We start from the raw sequence: 19,679 nt of genomic DNA, 5'->3' as shown, positions 1-19,679 counted from the left end.
TACACTAGAAGGAATCAATAGCAAAATAAATGAGGCAGAAAAATGGGTAATCATCACCTCAGAATGAAAAGAAAAACGAAGCATAGTCTAAGAGACCTCTGAGAAAACATCAGCTGCACCACCATTTGCATTATAGGGATCCCAGAAGGAGAAGAGAGAAAGAGCAAAAGAAAATATTTGAAGAGATAATAGCCAAAAACTTCCCTAACATGGGAAAGGAAATACTCAGGTCCAAGAAGCACAGCATCCCATAATGGATACACCCAAGGAAGAATGTGCCAAGATACATATTAATCAAATTGACAGAAATTAAAGACAGAGAAAATATTAAAAGCAACAAGGGGAAAATAACATCACATACAAGGGAACCATAAGGTCATCAGCTCATTTTTCAGCAGAAACCCTGCAGGCCAGAAGGGAGTAGTAAAATATATTGAAAGTGCTAAAAGTGAAAAACCTACAACCAAGAAAACTCTACTCAGTAAGGCTCTCATTCAGATTTGATGGAGAAATCAAAAGCTTAGAGACAAGCAATAGCTAAAAGAATTCAGCACCACCAAACCAGCTTTACAACAAAAGCCAAAGGAAATTCTCTAGGTGGAAAAGAAAAGGCCACTACTGGAAAAGAAAATTACAAAATGAGAAAGCCCACCAGTAAAAGCAAACATACAATAAAGGCAAGAAGACATCCACACATAAGCACGATGTCTAAACCAATAATCATGATGAGGAGAGTAAAAACGCAGAACATTTGAAATCCACTTGAAATTAAGAGATCAGCAAGTAAGTGTGTGAGTATGTGCATGCATGTGTGTGTAAACTACTATCAAAACCTCATGGTAACCATAAACCAAAAATCAGTAATAGATACACATATGACTAAGAAAGAGGAATCCAAACATAACATCAAAGTAATCAAATCACAAGAACAAGAGGAAAAGAAGAAAAAAGACCCAGTAAAAACAAATCCAAAAAATTAACAAAGTGGCAATAAGGACATATATTTTGATAATTACTTTAAATGTAAATGGATTAGATGCTCCAACCAAAAGACACAGATGGGCTGAATGGATACAAATACAAGACCTTATATATGCAGGCTACAAGAGACCCACTTCAGATCTAGAGGCATAAACAGACTGAAAGTCAAAGGATGAAAAAAAGTTATTCCATGCAAATGGAAATATAAAGAAAGCTGGAGTACCAATTCGCATACTAGACAAAACAGACTTTAAAATAAAGACTGTTATTTTTGGACACTACGTATCAATCAAGGAATCAATCCAAGAAGCAGGTTTAACAAATGTTAATAAATAAAATATATATCCCAACAAAGGAGCACCTGAATATAGAAAAGAAATGTTAACAGCCATAAAAAGAGAAATTGCCAGTGACACAACAATAACGGGGGAAGGGGGCACTTTGACACTCCACTTCATCAATGTCCAGATCATCCAGACAGACAATCAATGAGGAAACACAGGACTTAAATGACACAATAGACCAAATGGACTTAACTGATATTTATACAGCATTCCACCTGAAAGCAGAACACATGTCCTTTTCAAGTGCACTTGGAACATTCTTCAGAATAGATCATATGCTGGGCCACAAAGCAAGTAAATTCAAGAAAACTGAAATTATTTCAAGCATCTTTTCTGATGACAATGCTATGAGACTAGAAATCAATTACAAAGAAAAAAAAAAAACCTGTAGAAAACACAAACATGTGAAGGCTAAACAACATGCTACTAAACAACCAATGGATCACTGAAATCAAAGACGAAATCAAAAAGTAACTAGAGACAGATGAAAACAACCCTATGATCCAAAACCTATGGGATGCAGCAAAAGCAGTTCTACAAGGAAAGTTTAAAGCAATACAACCTTACCTCAGGAAACAAGAAAAATCTCAAATAAACAACCTAACCTGACACCTAAAGCAACTAAAGAGGAACAGCAAAAAACCAAAGTTAATAGAAGGAAAGAAATCCTGAAGATTAGAGCAAAAATAAATGAAATAGAGACTAAAAAACAAGAGAAAAGATGAACGATACTAAAAGTTGATTCTTTGAAAAGATCAAAAAAATGGTTTACCTTTATCCAGACTCATCAAGAGAAAAGGGGAGAAGGCCCACATCAACAAAACTAGAAATGAAAAAGCAGAAGTTACAACTGACACCATGGAAATACAGAGGATCATAAGAAACCACTATATGCCAATATACTGGACAATCTAGAAGAAATGGATAAATTCTTAGAAAGGTACAACCTTCCAAGACTGACTCAGGAAGAAAGAGAAAATATGAACAGACCAAAAACTGAAACTGAATCTGTGATTTAAAAAACTACCAATAAACAAAAGTCCAGGTCCAGATGACTTCACAGGTAAATTCTATCAAACATTTAGAGAAGGGTTAACACCCATTCTTCTGAAACTTCCAAAAAATTGCAAAGGTAGTAACACTTCCAAACTCATTCTATGAAGCCACCATCACCCTGACACCAAAATCAGACAAAGATACAACAAAAAAGGAAAATTAGAAGCCAATACCACTGATGAACATAGACACAAAAATCCTCAACAGATCCACCCCCTAATGAAAATGAAAAAATAAAAAACAAAACAAAAAACCCCACAAATGGACCTAATTAAACTTAAGTTTTTGCACAACAAAGGAAACCATAAACAAAAAGAAAAGATAATCCACAGAATGGGAGAAAATACTTGCAAATGAAGTGACTAATGAGGGATTAATCTCCAAAATATACAAATACCTCCTGCAGCTCAATATCAAAAACAAAAAACAACAAAAATTTTAAAATGGGTAGAAAACCTAAACAGACATTTCTCCAACAAGGACACACAAATGGCCAAAAAACACACGAAAAGATGCTCAACATCACTAATTATTAGAGAAATGCAAATCAATACTACAATGAGGTACCATCTTACACCAGCCAGATGATCATCATCATAAAGTCTACAAACAATAACTGCTGGAGAGGGTAGGAGAAAAGGGAACCCTCTTACACTGTTGGTGGGAATGTAAATTGTTACCACCTTTATGGAAAACAGTATGGAGATTCCTCAAAAAACTAAAAACAGAACTCCATATGATCTAGCAATCCCACTCCTGGGCATTCACATCTGGAGGAAACCATAATTCAGAAAGAAAAATTCACCCCTATATTCATGGTGACACTATTTACAATAGCCAAAGCATGGAAGAAACCTAAACGTCCGATTGACAGAAGAATGGATAAAGAAGATTTTGTAATACAATGGAATATTACTCAGCCATAAAAAAGAATGAAATAATGCCATTTGCAGCAACATGGATGGACCTAGAGATTTTCATACTGAGTGAAGTCAGAGAGAGAAAGACAAATAAATATATGATATCACTAATATGTGAAATCTAATTAAAAAAAAAAAAAAGATACAGGGAAACTTGTTAACAAAACAGAATCAGACTCAAAGATTCTGAAACCAAACTATGGTTACCAAAGGGAAAATGTTGCAGGAATACATACACACTACTAGAGATGAATAGATGAGTAAACATGACCTACTGACTAGCACAGGAAAATCTACTCAGTACTCTTTAGTGATCTATATGGGTAAAGGATCTGAAAAGGAATGGATATACATATAACAGATTCATGTTGCTGTACACCTGAAACTAATACAACATTTAAATAATTTATGCTCTGATAAAATTTAATTAAAAAAAAAAAGACATGGAAACAACCTAAGTGTCCATCAACAGATGAATGGATAAAGAAGATGTGGTATGTGTATATAATGGAATACTACTCAGCCATAAAAAGAAATAATGGGAGTTCCCATCGTGGCGCAGTGGTTAACGAATATGACTAGGAACCATGAGGTTGTGGGTTCGGTCTCTGCCTTTGCTCAGTGGGTTAATGATCCGGTGTTGCCGTGAGCTGCGGTGTAGGTTGCAGACGCAGCTCGGATCCAGTGTTGCTGTGGCTCTGGTGTAGGCTGGTGGCTGCAGCTCTGATTCGACCCCTAGCCTGGGAATCTCCATATGCTGCGGGAGCGGCCCAAGAAATAGTAAAAAGACCAAAAAGAAAAAAAGAAATAATGGATGGACCATTTGCAGCAACATGGATGGATCTATAAATTATACTAAGTGAAGCCAGAAAGAGAAAGATAAATACCATATATTTCTTTTATATGGAATCTTAAAAAAGGACAAATAGATTTACAAAACAGACACAGACACAGAAAGAAACTTCTGGTTACCAAAGGGGAGCAAGATCAATTAGGATAATAGGATTAAAATACACACACCAGTATATATAAAACAGGTAACCAACAAGGACCTACAGTATTAGCACAGGGAACTATATTCAGTATCTTGTAATAACCTATAATGGAAGAGAATACAGAAAAAATGTGTATTATATATTTATAACTGTATCACTAAACTGTACATCTGAAACATAACATTGTAAATCAACTATATTTCAGTAACAATAAAAAAAATTATCTGCCTGAAAACATGCTTGTCATTGAAGAGTCTGGCAGCTTCTCCTGTCTCACATCACTTCTTCCCTACTGCCCTCTGCCCAGGCTACAAAGATGCTCCTCCCCCTGTTGGGGAGGCTGGATATCCTAGAGCACCAGAGAGGGGGCCTGAAATACAGAAGCCCCCAGTCATGGACCACAGAGCAGGGGCAGGGCTCTGGGTCTCCCACTGGACAGGACGGACATGGACAAGAAGTAGGGTATCTCAGTATGGCAGGGCCTTGATCCAGTCAAGGAGAGAGAGCATCAGAAAGATACTAAATCCTGGAGGCTTATTTCCTCAGCAGCTCATGCCTAGCTGGGTCCCAGGCCCAATCTGGCCAGCCAGCCTTTTTAGAATTAGAATTCTACACAGATGGCTGTCATGGGGACGTATATCACATTTATTAAATTCAAAAACCCAGTAAATGCTTTCTGATAGAAAATAAGCCTGATGTCCAAGGGTTACTATGGACCAACTGCCATGACAACTAAGAAATGTGGTTAGACATTTCCCATAGATGAATGAGCTAAATCTGACGCTGCAAGGCTCCAGAAAAATATATTTTAAACGTGTGGTATGACACCATATTTTAAGTGAAATTCTTTATTGGTAAGAGTAAAATGAAATTAAAAATATTTGTTCTCAACCATTTCTAAATATATCCAGTTAAACAAGTAACTTCTAAGTAAAAGACTAACATGTATAAGAATAGTCGTTTGGTGAAATTGAGAAAAAAACTATTTGTGATATACTTGATGGTTTCTAACTCTTGCTTTTAACAAAACTGACAGAGGCCTTATTAAGTTGTCAGCTGGTAAACCATGAAAAATCATTTGATGACAGTCCAGCAGGTGATTTTTGGCATAAAACTCAGGAGTTCAACAAGTTGAGTGATGTGGCTGTAACAAAATTCTTTCTTGTCTACTTAATTTATGTGAATAAAATTTCTCAGCCCTTACATCTATTTAAAAAAAAAAAATCAGAAGTGATTTTAAACCTGCCTTCATTCTAGCAATAAGTATCATTCATGGACCTATAAAGTAATTTTAAAAGAACAGTTCTATCATCTTATTAGATGTATTTCCAGCTGTTAAAAGTAGTTCATTTCAATTTGATATATTTTGCTCTGATCAACTGTGTACTAAGTCTGACCGGCTATGATCAAGTGTGTAGTAAGTCTGCATGGGTCAGGAAGGAAATTGACTCTGACCTTGGAGTTGCTTCCACCTCCCCCACCATCCCTCTCTCCCGCCTCTCAGGCCTTCATCCAAATCCACCCTGGCTTTCTCTATGGTCCTTCCTCCAAAGGAACCAATTCACAAAAAATGAGAAGTTGCCTCTCTTGATGAATTTTAGAGAGAGATTGTGAAGAGTGGGAAACAAGAACACCTGATGGAGGCTGTTCAACACCAGGTCTCCAGGGTGGGGGAGGGGCCGGGAGGACGCCCCCTCACAGCCACTGCCCACCCCACCTCCCACTCCTGGTCACAGGCCCAACACACTTCTAGGCACAGAGTTCTAAACAAGTATTTGTTGAATTACTTAGCCATTACTGTAAATAATGTGAAAATTTCCCAACGAATGGATCAGTTGTGCCCGGGGCACAGGTGAGCCTGACCTAGACACGAAGCCTTTGTATGAACTACCTGGTGTGGAAGTCCCATCCTAATTTGCTTGTTTTACTTCATTTAAAAATCTTTCTGGAGTTCCCGTTGTGGTTCAGCAGATTAAGAGCCCAGCTAGTATCCATGAGAATGCAGGTTTGATCCCTGGCCTCGCTCAGTGGGTTAAGGATCTGGAGTTGCCATGAGTTGTGGTGTAGATCACAGATTCAGCTTGGATCCTGCATTGCCATGAGCCATGGTGTAGGCCGGCGGCTGTAGCTCCAAGTCCACCCCTGACCTGGGAACCTCCATATGCTGCAGATGTGGCCATGAAAAGAAAAAAAAAAAAAATCTTTCCTAAATTCTATAAAGCTTGTACTATTGCTACCCTGAGTTTATAGCAGACAAAGAGTCTCCAGGAACTTAAAATAACTTTGAAAGGCATAATGGAGTGAAAGTATAATTTCTTCCAATGCCTTCTTAGCTTTAAACTTTTCCCCAGTAAATTTACACTTAGCACACAGATGACAGTCAGTTTTTCCCAAAGGAAGGACTGGAGGCTATAGCCCCCATCTATGTACCTCCAGCCCTCACCGCCCCCCCCCCAGAAGAAAACCATCAGAACCCCTGGATTCAAAGCCAGACACAGCTGCCTTGAATCCCAGCTCCAGTGCCTGTGAGCCACAAGAGCATAGTACGTCTTTGTTTTGTCTGTCTGTCTAGCTATAACAGGACAGGGGCTTGTCCTGAAGGTGCCTGATGCATCTTGCACACAGATGGTGCTCAGCAAATGGCAGCCTTGTGACCTGCTCCTGTCTGCACAATGAGCAAGCCCCTAGCCCCAGACATCTGTGTTCCTGCCTTTCCTGCCCAGCCACAGCAGTCCAAGCCTCTAAACAGAACTTGGGGAGAGGGCTTGGGACCCAAACGCTAGCAGCTGAGAAAGAATCTGAAAAGACAAAAAAAAAAAAAAAAAAAGGAAGAAAGGAGTTCCTGTTGTGGCACAGTGGAAACAATCCAACTAGGAAACATGAGGTTGTGGGTTCGATTCCTGGCCTCGCTCAGTGGGTTAAGGATCCGGCGTTGCCATGAGCTGTGATGTAGGTCGCAAACGTGGCTCGGATCCTGTGTGGCTGTGGCTGTGGTGTAGGCCAGCAACTATAGCTCTGATCTGACCCCTAGCCTGGGAACCTCCATATGCCATGGGTTTGGGCCTAAAAATACTCCCCTCCCAAAAAAAGAGAGAGAGAGAATCTGGAATGCTAACAAAAAAGCAAGAATACTGCGAAGGGCACATTCTGCAAAGGAAAGAAAGCAGGGAGCCCACACTAACAGCAGAATTACTGTTCTGTTACTGTTGCAACTCCTCAGCCCTGAACTCAACCATCCAGGCAGAATTGGTTCAGTGCAGACAAGGCTAATGGGAAAACAAATATGGCAAACAGATCTGACCAGCTGACTGATGAAGCAGTGTTTAACCTATCTGGAAAGACTGTTAAAAATGCATGACTCCCGAAATTTGTTTTGGAATTTCTTTTTTAATCAGTTTGCAAATGTGATCATGAATTTAATTATTTTATAGTAAGTATTAAAACACTTAGAAGACAAACATTAAAAAAACCAACCACAATAATTTTACACAATATACCAAAAATTAGATCTTTGCAACTCCTTGAACTTAAGGTGAAAAGTGAGAGAGAGTAGTTTTTCAAAATTATTTTAAAGGATCCACAAGGAAGAGGTTTGAGGACCAATACAATCTATTCTTTCAAACAGTCCAGGTGAGAAGTGCTGCCGGTACCAGCAGCCAGAGGGGAGGCAGACCAAGGGTCAGGACAGAAGAGACAGCCCTGCTCACCGTTGGGGAAGGGGTTAACGGCACAGAAGAGATGGGGGCTGATGGAGTGGGTTCCAGGGAGGGAATGGGCAGAGACAGGACAGCCTCTCGTTATCCTCAAAGCTGGAAAACTCCCTGCTATTATTCAAATTCATACCAAACAACTGACTTGGCCATTCACAACCTGCCCCACTTCTCCTATTTCCTAGAATCAAAATGTGCTTTGGAAGAAAGAATTGTTTGTTTTGAGAAATATGAATAATACTAACAACAAAGTGAAAAAAGTAGTCAAGTTATTTTAGTCAATAAAATATGCATTATCATATGTTTAAAAAGACAAACTTTAATAAGCACCTAAGAGCCAGAAATAGAACTTGTTCTGTCCTTTTAAGAACTGTGTCTCATGAGAAACCTAAAGCTGAGAGAGAGGGGTCAATGACTAAGCACTTGAAATGTAAGACCTCATTTTAATACAAACCACAGCCCTATGAGGCAGCTAGATATGAGCTCTGGTTTACAGACAGGGAACTGAAGCTCAAAGAGCTAGGTAACATCGTTAGGTTGATACACAGCAGAATCAGCTCCAAGTCTGACGCTGTGGAGAAAACTTGCTGTTTTCCATGCAACTGAGTGGTTCAAGGTAGCTTCTGAATCAGACTCAAGTATATTTAATTATTTAGTGTTCAAGATTACTTCCTCATGGGCTTAATTCTTTGAAAAATTGAAGCCTATATAATAACAGCTTGAATAGTAACACAAACTAGTAATTTAAGAATATTTCATTCCTTTAGTATAATGGATAAGAATAGCTTTAATAGAACACGATACACTGAACCTGACTCATTATTGATTACCAAATGTCCTTCAGCAGGAAACATGCAAAATTCTCTGTAGTTGCTTGAGTCCTATCTCTAAGGTATCAAATGTAAACAAACTTATCTGGACTCACGCACACACAAAAAAAAGGCTAGGATGTCCATAGCAAAAGCAAGGATAAGAAAAAAAAACTAGCGAATAAATGAGGATTATGTATCTTCACTATGAATGGCTAAAAATTTAATTTTACAAGTACAATATGGTTTTTGCTGGAAACATTTTCTGTTTATTAACTGATGGAACACAAACCAAATTCCAACATACCTAGTTGAATGATTCAGTGACGCAGGGCCACAAACCATACTTTCTCTTTAATTCAATCAACTCATTAAGAGGAGAAACGCACACTCACCTGATAAGCACGTCATTAAGCCCAAGGCAAGCATAGCACCAGCCAGCACCGTCAAGCGGTTATAGCGCATTGCCATAATGGCTGCTATAAAAAATGTCTTGTCGCCCAGTTCAGATACAATGATAACTGATATGGCAGCCACAAATGCATGGATAAATCCCAAATTAGTTTGGGTAGCTGGATCTTCTTTATTGGTATGAACTGGAGAAGCTGGTGTAAATACTTTCTGAAATAAAAAAAATATACATATCAGCTATTTTTTTAAAGTAATTTTAAATTATTTTATTTTGTATGTGAATTTTGATTGTTTCTATCATGGTCTAATCACACTGAGCCATTAGTAATGGCACAACCTCTGACTGCTGACTGCTACAATGGAGATCCAAGTCCATAGAACAGAACAAAAAAGATTAGAAACCATCTCTATCCACACATAAAATCACCTTGTTTTCTACATTTGTGAGTTGGGATTTAGTTCTTGGCTATATCTCATTCATAACTTGGGTGTAAGACCAAGACATGCTCCTCAAACACTCAAGTGACGGGAAGCTGAGAGAAATTTCATTAACACTTTGATGAACAAGTCAGGATCAGAAAGTTCTCAACAGGCTAGAGCAAGAGCTCGCTCTAAGATGAGGTCTAACATAGCTGGAAACATGGATGTTCCTTCACTGAAGTCTAAAATAGCCTAGGGTGTAACGTGGTCAAATAAAAAAGACAAGCCAGAGTCCCACCTGGTGGTAAGATCATTTTGAGTGGAAATGTGACAAAACTCAAAAAAAAAAAAAAAAAAAGGTGCATCAAGCGCTTTAGAGTGAGTGACAAGCCCATCTTCTGTGCCAGCCAGTTCTGACCCAAATCTGTGCTGGTTCTAAGGCACATTTTAAGAAGGCACCACTCTCCAAAGTTCACCCCAAACAAGAGAGACTCTAAAAGCAGGGGGTGGCAAAGCTATTGCTGAGAGTGATTTCAAGTCCAGCTGAGAATGGTTTTTACATTTTTAAGTGGTTACCAAAAAAGGGAAAAGAGGAGAGAGGGAAGCAGGAAAGGAAGATTAGGCAACAGAGACCTTCAGCAGCCTACAAACATGTGGCCAAAGCGAAACTATTTATTATCTGGCCCATTACAAAAAAGAGAAGAAAAAAGGTTGCCAACTCAGGCTCTAAAACAATCACATTAAGGGACCAGGAAGGACTGGGTGCCTACATTCTAGTAATCAAGAAAGTCTGTAGGAGACTCTGCAGAGCCCCGAGGGAGAAGGACACAGAGGTGGCAGGCTTTAGCTGACTCCTGAGATTTCTAACTCGAGCAACCCAGGGGGCTGAACCGCAGGAGGGCGGCAGATTCTCATCAGAATCCAAAGAAGTGAACCCCCACCTGCAGGAAATGTGCTCAGCTGAGGGCCTCAACCAGGGGACTCTGGGCAAAGTACAGGGACATCCCGGTTGTCACAGCTGAAGGGGAACCAATGGGGTCCAGTGGGTAGAGACCAGAGACGTTGCTGTGGACAGAACGAAAAACACAGGACAGGGTCCCCTTGATGAAGAATGATCAAATCCAAAATACCAACAGTCCCCAGAGTGAGAGACCCTGAACTAAAGAAATAACTGCTAAAGGTCTCCCCTAACCCTAACTGCCTATCTTTAATTAATTTTTATAGCCCATGATTTTCCAGAAACTTAGAGATTAAAAAAAAGAAACCCAAGAACAGATGTGAATTGATAGTATAAACAGAAGTACTTTTATTTACAAAGCCCCCAGTCAGAGATGAGTAAAATCCTAAATTTTTAGTGTGCATGTCATATTCCCTAACACGTGATAAAGAGTTGAAACCCAAATTCCACAGGAAAGATCTGAAAGCTTTAAGCATTCCTAGACCTCTGAGCTAAAAATTGGGGAAATTTGACATTTTAGAAAATATTTGACTTTAGGGCTAAATCAAAAGCCCAGCCTTGGAAGCCAGCTCTTGATTAAATAAGTACCATTTTAAGGGATTCTAGTTTCCTCTCCTTTACCATTTTTATTACAACTATGCTGATCTTTCTTTAAAAATGAGCTTCATTTCTCTTCCAATACCCCATAAGCATTAAGCATCAAAAAAAATAAGCATTTTCATTCAGCTTTCTAACATTTTCCTCTTGGATATACCTTCTGAATGAAGAAATTCCACTGCAAAATACTTGGGACCTGAAACCCAAGAAAAATTTTTAGGAAGAAATACATGCCATTACAATCAATTAGCTGCACTCTCAATCACAAAATAAACATTTTAAAAAACAAACACAATAGCTATCAAATCCACAGACTCTCGCTGTTTTGTAATTCCCAGCTGTAAACCTGTGGCCACAGTACTTAGCTTCTCTGTTCCTCTGTTTAGTGATGAGGATAAAATAAAGTCTGCCTTACAAGCAAAAAGCAAAACAAAACTGCATATTCTTAGAACTTTTCTATATACAGAGCACAAGAAAAATCAACTTAAAGCTTTTGTCATATAGTGAGCTGGTCCTGGACAGCCAAAATCAATACTAACAAGCTACCCACTATGGTATGGTAAGAATTTAAAACCAAAGTATCAGGATATTACAGAGAAGATTTCTAAAACTTAAAATGTTAACAAATAAATAATCAATTACCATTCATTCATTTGTTCTCAGTCAACAAGGCTTATGCACCAGGACAGCTCCTTTTCCGAACCCACCTTCAGGCAGAAGGCAGTAGCTACAGGTGAGCTCTGGAATCAGCCTGCCCTCTTCATAGCCCAGGCATCACTGGTTACTATGTTACCATCGGGCCAGGAAGTTTACCTCCTCTCAAAATGAGGGGTAACTATGCCTTACAGGACTGCTGTGAGGATTAAATGAATTACTAGATGTAAAGCTTAGGCTGGTGCCTAATACCTAATACACAGTAAGCACTGTGACAGTTAGTTATAGCAATCCACAGCATGACCCTTTAATCTTCCTAAAACTGATCTGATCACGTTATTTCATTCACTGTTTAAGACACTGTAATGACCTTCTTATGCTTAGAACATAAAATGCTAATAGTTACTTCTGGTAACTATCCAGTATCTTCCACCGAATCACATACCAACTCCCAAAATGAACCTTATACTCCACAGTGAAGAACAAGCCAGAGCAACACTGTCTCGACAGAAAATAATGAAGACACATAACACAACTTTAACATTTCTGGTAGCCACATATTAAAAAGTAAAAACAGATAATTTTTTTATTTTTTATTTTTTGCTGCACCCACAGGCATATGGAAGTTCCCAGAGCAGGGATCAAATCTGAGTGACAGCAACGCTGTACCCTTAACTTACTGCAGTGGGCCCGGGATCCAACCCGAGCCTCAGCAGTGACCTGAGCGGCTACACCAACGACACAGGTTCCTCAACCTGCTGCGCCATAGCAGAAACTCAAAATACTTCTAATATTATTTTATTTAACCCAATATATCCAAAATAATACTCTAGGAATTTTGTTTTCTTTTTTTGGCTGAGCCTTTGGCATGTGGAAGTTCCCAGGCCAGGGATCGAACCCGCAACACACCAGAGCCACAGCAGTGACAAGGCCAGACCCTTAACCTGCTGAGCTGTGTGGGAACACCTAGGAGTATTTTTAAAATAATTAATGAGATACTCTACACTCAGGTTTTTCTCACCAAAGCTTCAAATGCCAGTGTGGACCCACTTGCTGTACACATCTTACACACATCTCACTATGGACGTGCCACATCTTTCCTAGCGCTGAAGAACCACTGCAGTGCAACTCTAGAGCACGGCAAGGTTTTGGCAACTAACACCTTCTTCCCTTCCTACCCTCTCTTCCTCCTCCTCCTACTCATCTAGATACCTGAAGACCCAACCTCTTGAGCAAGGCCTACCCCCAACACCTCCAGCCTCTTAAAGGTCCCACTTGCCTCAAACTGAACACGTCCCGTGGGCAATGAGTCATGGCAGATACAGGACTAAAACAGTTTGTCAGGGAGTTAGCTTTTCTGTACCAGAAACACATATAAAGGTAATGTTATTATTTGTAATAATTAAAAGAGACAAAATAACTAAATATCCATCGATAGGGAACTGGTTATAAATAAACGGAAGCTCTATATGTTACACTATTATGGTGCTAGAAAGTTAAGAATGTTTTCTGTACACTAATAAGAAAAAATCACTAAGAATTTTTAATTTGAAAAAGTATGTCTTACGTATATAGTCACTAGAGGGGGATTAGGTAAGTACATAAAGTATATCACAGTTGCTAATGCCCAGGATTGCAGGAAACAGTAACAGTGGCTATTTCCAAGGAAGGAACCAAGATGCCTAGAACAGGGGTCTGCAAACTTTTTCTTAAAGGGCCAAATAATTAACATCTCAGGCCATAAAGTCTCTTTGGTAATTACCCAAGGCTGATGCTATAGCCTAGGTCAGTCATAGGTAATACTTAAAGTGAACAGGCCTGGCTCTGCTCCAGTAACTTCACAAAAACAGGCAGTCAGCAGTAAACTGTGGTTTGCTGACTCCTGAGATAGAATACAAGAGGAGACAGTCTTCACTCATTAGTCATTATAATTCTTCTGTACCTCTTGGATATTTTTTCTTTTTTTCTTTTCTTTTTCCTTTTTTTTTACCATGCACATGATTTTAGAGACCTAATGAATACCACTTCAAAAATCTCCTGAACCAATCTCTTACTCCAGATATGGAAGACCAATTCCTTACAGGCTATAACTGGCTTCAGGCAGTCCAACACAAAGTATGTGCTCTGCACAAGCTTATTCACTACTCAGAAGTATGGGGTGTTTGTTAACCCCCGTGGTGCAATCTTTGACCAATGGGGGGAGTCAGTTCTGAGGTTCATTTCATAAAGCTCTTGGAAAGTCTCAGCAGGATTCATACTAGTCACCTGTGGAGTGGCTGACTTGAGAAAACATATCAGGTACAAGCATTCACCTCCTCCCCTGGACTGTCAATTTAAAAGAATCCAGGCATATTCTGAGAAAAGGGAAGAGAAGAAATACACAGGCTGAAAAGCCTGCATACTTACGGACCAGCAGAGAGGCAAGCGAGAAGCAGTTTAAAGTTTTTGAGTAGAAGACACATGATTAAGGCACTCTGGCTAATAGATCAGGACAGAAAACAGAGAATACCAGCCACTGGACTAATTAATTAAGAAGTCAGCTGCACAAGACTAATGTTGAAAAAGAAAAGAAAAAAAATCTATGCATGATGAAAAGAAAAATTAATATTTTTTTCCAAGGGAAAGAATCAAAGATGATATTCATACTCCTACAAGACATGTGGGAAAGAGAAATAAAAATAAGAGGTGTGGTTTCAGACATGTTCAATTGGAGGATAAAAAGCGTTTCAGGGAGTTCCCGTCGTGGCGCAGTGGTTAACGAACCTGACTAGGAACCATGAGGTTGTGGGTTTGATTCCTGGCCTCGCTCAGTGGGTTAAGGATCCAGCATTGCCGTGAGCTGTGGTGCAGGTCGAAGATTTGGCTCAGATCTGGCGTTGCTGTGGCTCTGGCGTAGGCCGGCAGCTACAGCTCCAATTAGACCCCTAGCCTGGGAACCTCCATATGCCGCAGGTGCAGCCCTAGAAAAGACCAAAAAAAAAAAAAAAAAAGAGCATTTCAGGTAAAGGTTTCCAACAGGTTATCAGAAACCTGAGCTTTGGCCACCAGAGCCTCAAGGTATGTATCTGGTTGCCGACAGCCAGAATCTACCAGCTACAGCTTTGCAAGACCAGATTTCCATGGGAAAGGGCAGAGATCACATTAAAAAAATGAGCCTTGGGAGTTCCCGTCGTGGCGCAGTGGTTAACGAACCCGACTAGGAACCATGAGGTTGCGGGTTCCGTCCCTGGCCTTGCTCAGTGGGTTAATGATCCAGCGTTGCCGTGAGCTGTGGTGTAGGTTGCAGACGCGGCTCGGATCCCGCGTTGCTGTGGCTCTGGCGTAGGCCGGTGGCTACAGCTCCGATTCAACCCCTAGCCTGGGAACCTCCATATGCCGCGGGAGCGGCCCAAGAAATAGCAACAACAACAACAATAACAACAACAAAAGACAAAAAAAAAAATGAGCCTTGGACAACATCTATACTTAGGGAGAGAGGTGAAGGGGAGAAAAAAGAGAGAAAAGAAAACTGTCTTAGGTATTTAGAGATGCAGGCAGGAGACCACAGATGGCCAAGTTAGGGGCAATCACCATTTCACTGAGCTACTAACTAAAAGCCAGAGATTTTCCTATACATTGTTTAATTTGATGCTCAAAAACTTTAAAGCTGTTATCTCAACATAAGAGGAAAAGCTGAGAGACAATAGGGTTAAATAATTTCCTCAGGTTCTACCAACTGGTAGGACTCCTAAAAAGTGGGGAGTTAATCCTGTCAAAAGAGTACTGAAAAAGACACCTGGGTTCCGCAATGAAGCAGGTTACAGGTATCCTTCAAAAATGAATTTCAATGAAAAGACAGGGCCTGATGCAAGATAATGGAAGACCAAAGCCAAGTGATAAAGCAGCTAATTCCCCAGTTAGAAGTTTGGTTTATAAAAGTAAGGAGCAGAAGCTAATGCAGTCAAGTACAGTTAACCCAATGGCCTGTTTTTCCCTCTCCAAAGAGGAAAAGCCTGTGTAAGCAGACAGAAAGGAACCAAAGAAAAGGAGAAAATAAAGACCTCAAGGAAGGAAAGTAGTGGGGGGTCAGAGGAGAACGGGCACAGGGACACTGAGGGAAGGTATGGAGAGGGGCCCAGGTGTGTCCACTACAGAAGAAAGGAGAGAGTCGTGCCGCAGAGGCAGCAGCTTAGGTGAATACAGGAGGGTCAGACACATGACCAAGTCTCTTTCTGCCATTCAGTTATACAGAGTTGTAGTAAGAAATGAAATAGGTGTTTTCCTTAGTACAAATACCTTTTCCAGTATCTTAATTTGGGTCTGAAACTCAAATTATTTACATCTTCAGGGCAGGGTCAACAACTTATAATTAAAAAACAAAAACAAAAACTTACTGAATAAAATTCAAAGTTAAAATTAGTTGCAAATTGAAAAATTGTGAAAAAAGACCCTTATTTAGTGTCCTTTTATTCTTTCATAATCTTCGAGAAAAGGGAGAAAATAACAATTAACAATGAAAAAACATTTCCCACTCTAGTCCTACAGTTTAAATGAACACAGACTTGACCACACAGAAACTGCTACCTGCGTGGGCATCTCCACCTGCTCATGATGAAACTAGAGAAGATGATGTTTTCTTTGAAACAAAATCTACAGCCTGCTACCAAGAAAAAGACAATGTCCCTGCAAAAGTAAAACAAAAACAAAGTCTCTCAACGAAAGTTCCCAGACAAGAGTTGAGCTTTAAAGACAAAGAAATCACAGGAAAATGCTTAGAACTGGCTTAGGACTGTCTTCTTACCATTACTTTTTTGTAGGAAGTCAGAAAAACCTTTTTCAGACGTTGGAAAATGTGCACAAAAATACATGTGTAATTTAAACCATGACACCAGGGATAAACTTGGTTTTAAAAGTCTGCATTAAAGAAACAAAATATTATAAATTTTCATATCTTATTTGTGGATGGGTTTGCTTGTTTTTTAAATAATATTTTATTTTTATGAATGTTCCATCAATATTAGAATAATATATTTAACAATTACAGTTTTAAAATACATTTTTATTTTAATGAATGTTTAACAGCTATGCTTTTATCAATATTACTGTTCTGTAATGTGTTATAAATGTTAGCATTTGAAATGTATTAAGTGCATTTATTTTCACTGATTTTTTTTTTTAATGAATTGCTTTGACAGTAGAATACCGACAAATAAATGCAGTAACATCATGATCATTCCATTCTGACAGCAATCATGAATCAGGCAATGATTATCTGACCGCCTCAGTCTTAGCTGTTAAGAGGCTAAAATTGGGAGTTTGGACTGGATGGAGTTTATGAAAATGGAAAAAAGTTTAAAATATTGTGTGGAAGGTCTTCTAGTTAAAAGATAATATATAAAAGAAACGCCAAGAAACAATAAAGCAGAAACACAGTAAGGAGAACTTGTACTGGTCTGGTGGATTCTGCGGCTTTACAACACTGCTAGGCAACCAGAGCAGAGCCCTTCTTTGGTTTTATAGAATGAGCAGCAAATTATAAATTACCTCTATTCAATCTACCTGATAAGCCCCAACTAAAAAAGCGAGTCTGTCAACACAGAGGCACATTGCATAATGAAAGGATACCAAAGCGCAACAGTGCTTTTTGTGGGTTTGTAAACGGGGGGTTAATTTTAACTATAAGTTCAGAGTAAAGTCCCTCAACTTTTTTTTAGCTGATTATAGAGAAAAAAACATACCCAACATAGAAAATCCCATGAGAAGTTCAGTAATCTTGCTTCAGAGTACCCTATAAGACACAACTATGTTTTTATAATACATCTTACATTTGATTACTTATCAATAAAGTTTTTCCTATCCTCTCCATTTTCAGAAATTCACACTCACATAGTGTATGAAAACATACATTTAAATATCCTACCCTTTTAAAAGATATGCTGCATGTAGCTGCAAAGCAAAACAGTTGAAAACTTCAGAGAAGCAGTGATGCTGAACTCTTGCTTATATGGCTATTAAACCCAACTCTGACAGTATTTTACTTCCACCAAGTGGACAAAAAACACAAATGAAACTTACATTACAGAGTTCAGAAAACATGTGAAAGAAAAAAACCTCCCCATATACTGTAATACAGTAGAGAAAATAAAAATAAAACAAAAAACACTTGAGCCATAACAAAAAGTTACATGAAAGCATAATTTTATGCTTAAACAAATTCTACTGCAATACAGAACAAATTAGCATAAATTCCTACTTAAAAACAGCCATCACTTTTAGCCAGGAAATTTTAGGAAAGACTTCACAGAACAGAGATGTCTACTTGTTCCTTAAAGGTGGGAAAAATTCTGACCAGAACAAGCTCACTAAAGCCCTTTTACTTAGAGGCCTTTTGTTGGAGAGACCAGGAACAGAGCACATGGCCTGTCTTAGGTCTGAATCAGCAAGTGGCTGAGAAAGGGAGTGGGGAATAGAAGCCTGGGGGCTTAGCTGGAGCCAGATCACTCGGAAACCTGAGAGGCCAGACTGAAATCACATTCGGGGCTACCCACTGAAGACCTCTGGGGCGAAAAATGGAATTCAAGTTGGGGAAGATTAGTTGGGTGGATGGGGACAGGCGGAAGGCAGCCCGCCGTGGAAACGGGAGTGCAGAGCGCCCTGCTAGAAGCAGCTACACAGGGCCTGGTTCCAGGAATCTAAACTGGAAACGAGGAGAAAGCCCCGCACCCACAGAGGGACTAAATACACAAACGCTGCCCAGACTGTAAACCCAAGTGACTAGGTGATTCTACTAACATAAATTAAAATGTTAATTAATATCCATTTAATGAAGGCCAAAATGCAGGACTCTGGTACACTTATAAATTTAGTTTTGGCATCCCACACCGCTGCAACACTCCGCACTGTCTGCATTCCTTAGGCTACTCCCTGCAAGCCACAGCACGTTTTTCAAAAAGTGAAAAGTCACGCTTCATAATCCACACACATTTGGCAAAAATTACAAATCATGCAAAGCTGAATTTGGTAAATAAACAGTTTGGGAAAAGCTGTTTCAGCAATGAAATGGCCGATGGTATTCAGAGACCATGAAAAGCTTCCCCACTGCTCTAGGTTAAAAACTTTCTGTTAGGGATGAGTATTTCCAGCTCTGCAGGATACACCTGACCAACAAGAGGCCCATCCCAGTTGCATCCTTACTTACCCTCCCGAGCTAAAGGCCGACAGAGGACTCCCCGCTCTGCGCTCCGCTCCCCTCCCCCAGGAGGAGCCGGGCGAGGCCAGGCCGGACCAGCAAAAGCGTACCCAGCGGTCTCGCCCCCAGGGCGCGGGCGCCGGGCTCCCCTCCCCCGCCGGCAGTCTGGGCCCAGGCGGGCGCTCCGCCCGCGCCAAGCCCGGTACCCGGCGCAGCCTCGCCCGGGGGTGGGTCCCGCTCACCTCGGGCCGGGCCGGCTCGGGGCCCTGCGCAGCCGCGGGTTGCGGCTGCAGCTGCTGAGCTGGCGCCGGAGGCTCCTTGTTCCGGTGGCTGAGGTACTCGTCGGGAACAGCCCGGACGCCGGCCGGGGCCCACGGCAGCGGAAGGAGCAGGAGCAAGAGCAGGAGCAGCCGGGGCGCGGATGAGCGGCCGCTCCCCGGGGCCACCGTCGCCATCCCGCCCGCCGAGACGGCCGCGCACCGGCACTGCAAGAGGAAGAGCGGGCGCCGTGAAGTCTCGACCCGGAGGAGTCCCGGCGCACGTCCCTCAGGCCTCGCCGCCGCCGCTCAGGGAGGGGCCGGCAGCATGCGGGAAGCGGCTGGCGCGGGCGTGAGGCTCTAGGCAGGCCGGCGTCCGGCCGCAAGACTCGGCCAACT

The 19,679-nt window shown here is 40.7% G+C and overlaps 1 protein-coding gene across 1 annotated transcript in view; it reads right to left on the bottom strand.

The window, feature by feature from the left end:
- TMEM165 (transmembrane protein 165) overlaps nt 1-19,478 on the bottom strand; it is a 35,688-nt gene extending 16,210 nt beyond the window's left edge. The window contains 2 exon segments of the mRNA XM_047798762.1: nt 9,211-9,436; nt 19,266-19,478. Of these exon segments, the coding sequence (XP_047654718.1) occupies nt 9,211-9,436; nt 19,266-19,478 (439 nt within the window).
- Between the last annotated feature and the right edge of the window lie 201 nt (nt 19,479-19,679).

Source organism: Phacochoerus africanus, chromosome 10, assembly GCF_016906955.1.
Source record: "Phacochoerus africanus isolate WHEZ1 chromosome 10, ROS_Pafr_v1, whole genome shotgun sequence".
Taxonomy (NCBI): Eukaryota; Metazoa; Chordata; class Mammalia; order Artiodactyla; family Suidae; genus Phacochoerus; species Phacochoerus africanus.
The sequence above is the reverse complement of the archived record's forward strand: the minus strand, read 5'-3'. Positions and strand labels throughout refer to the sequence as shown.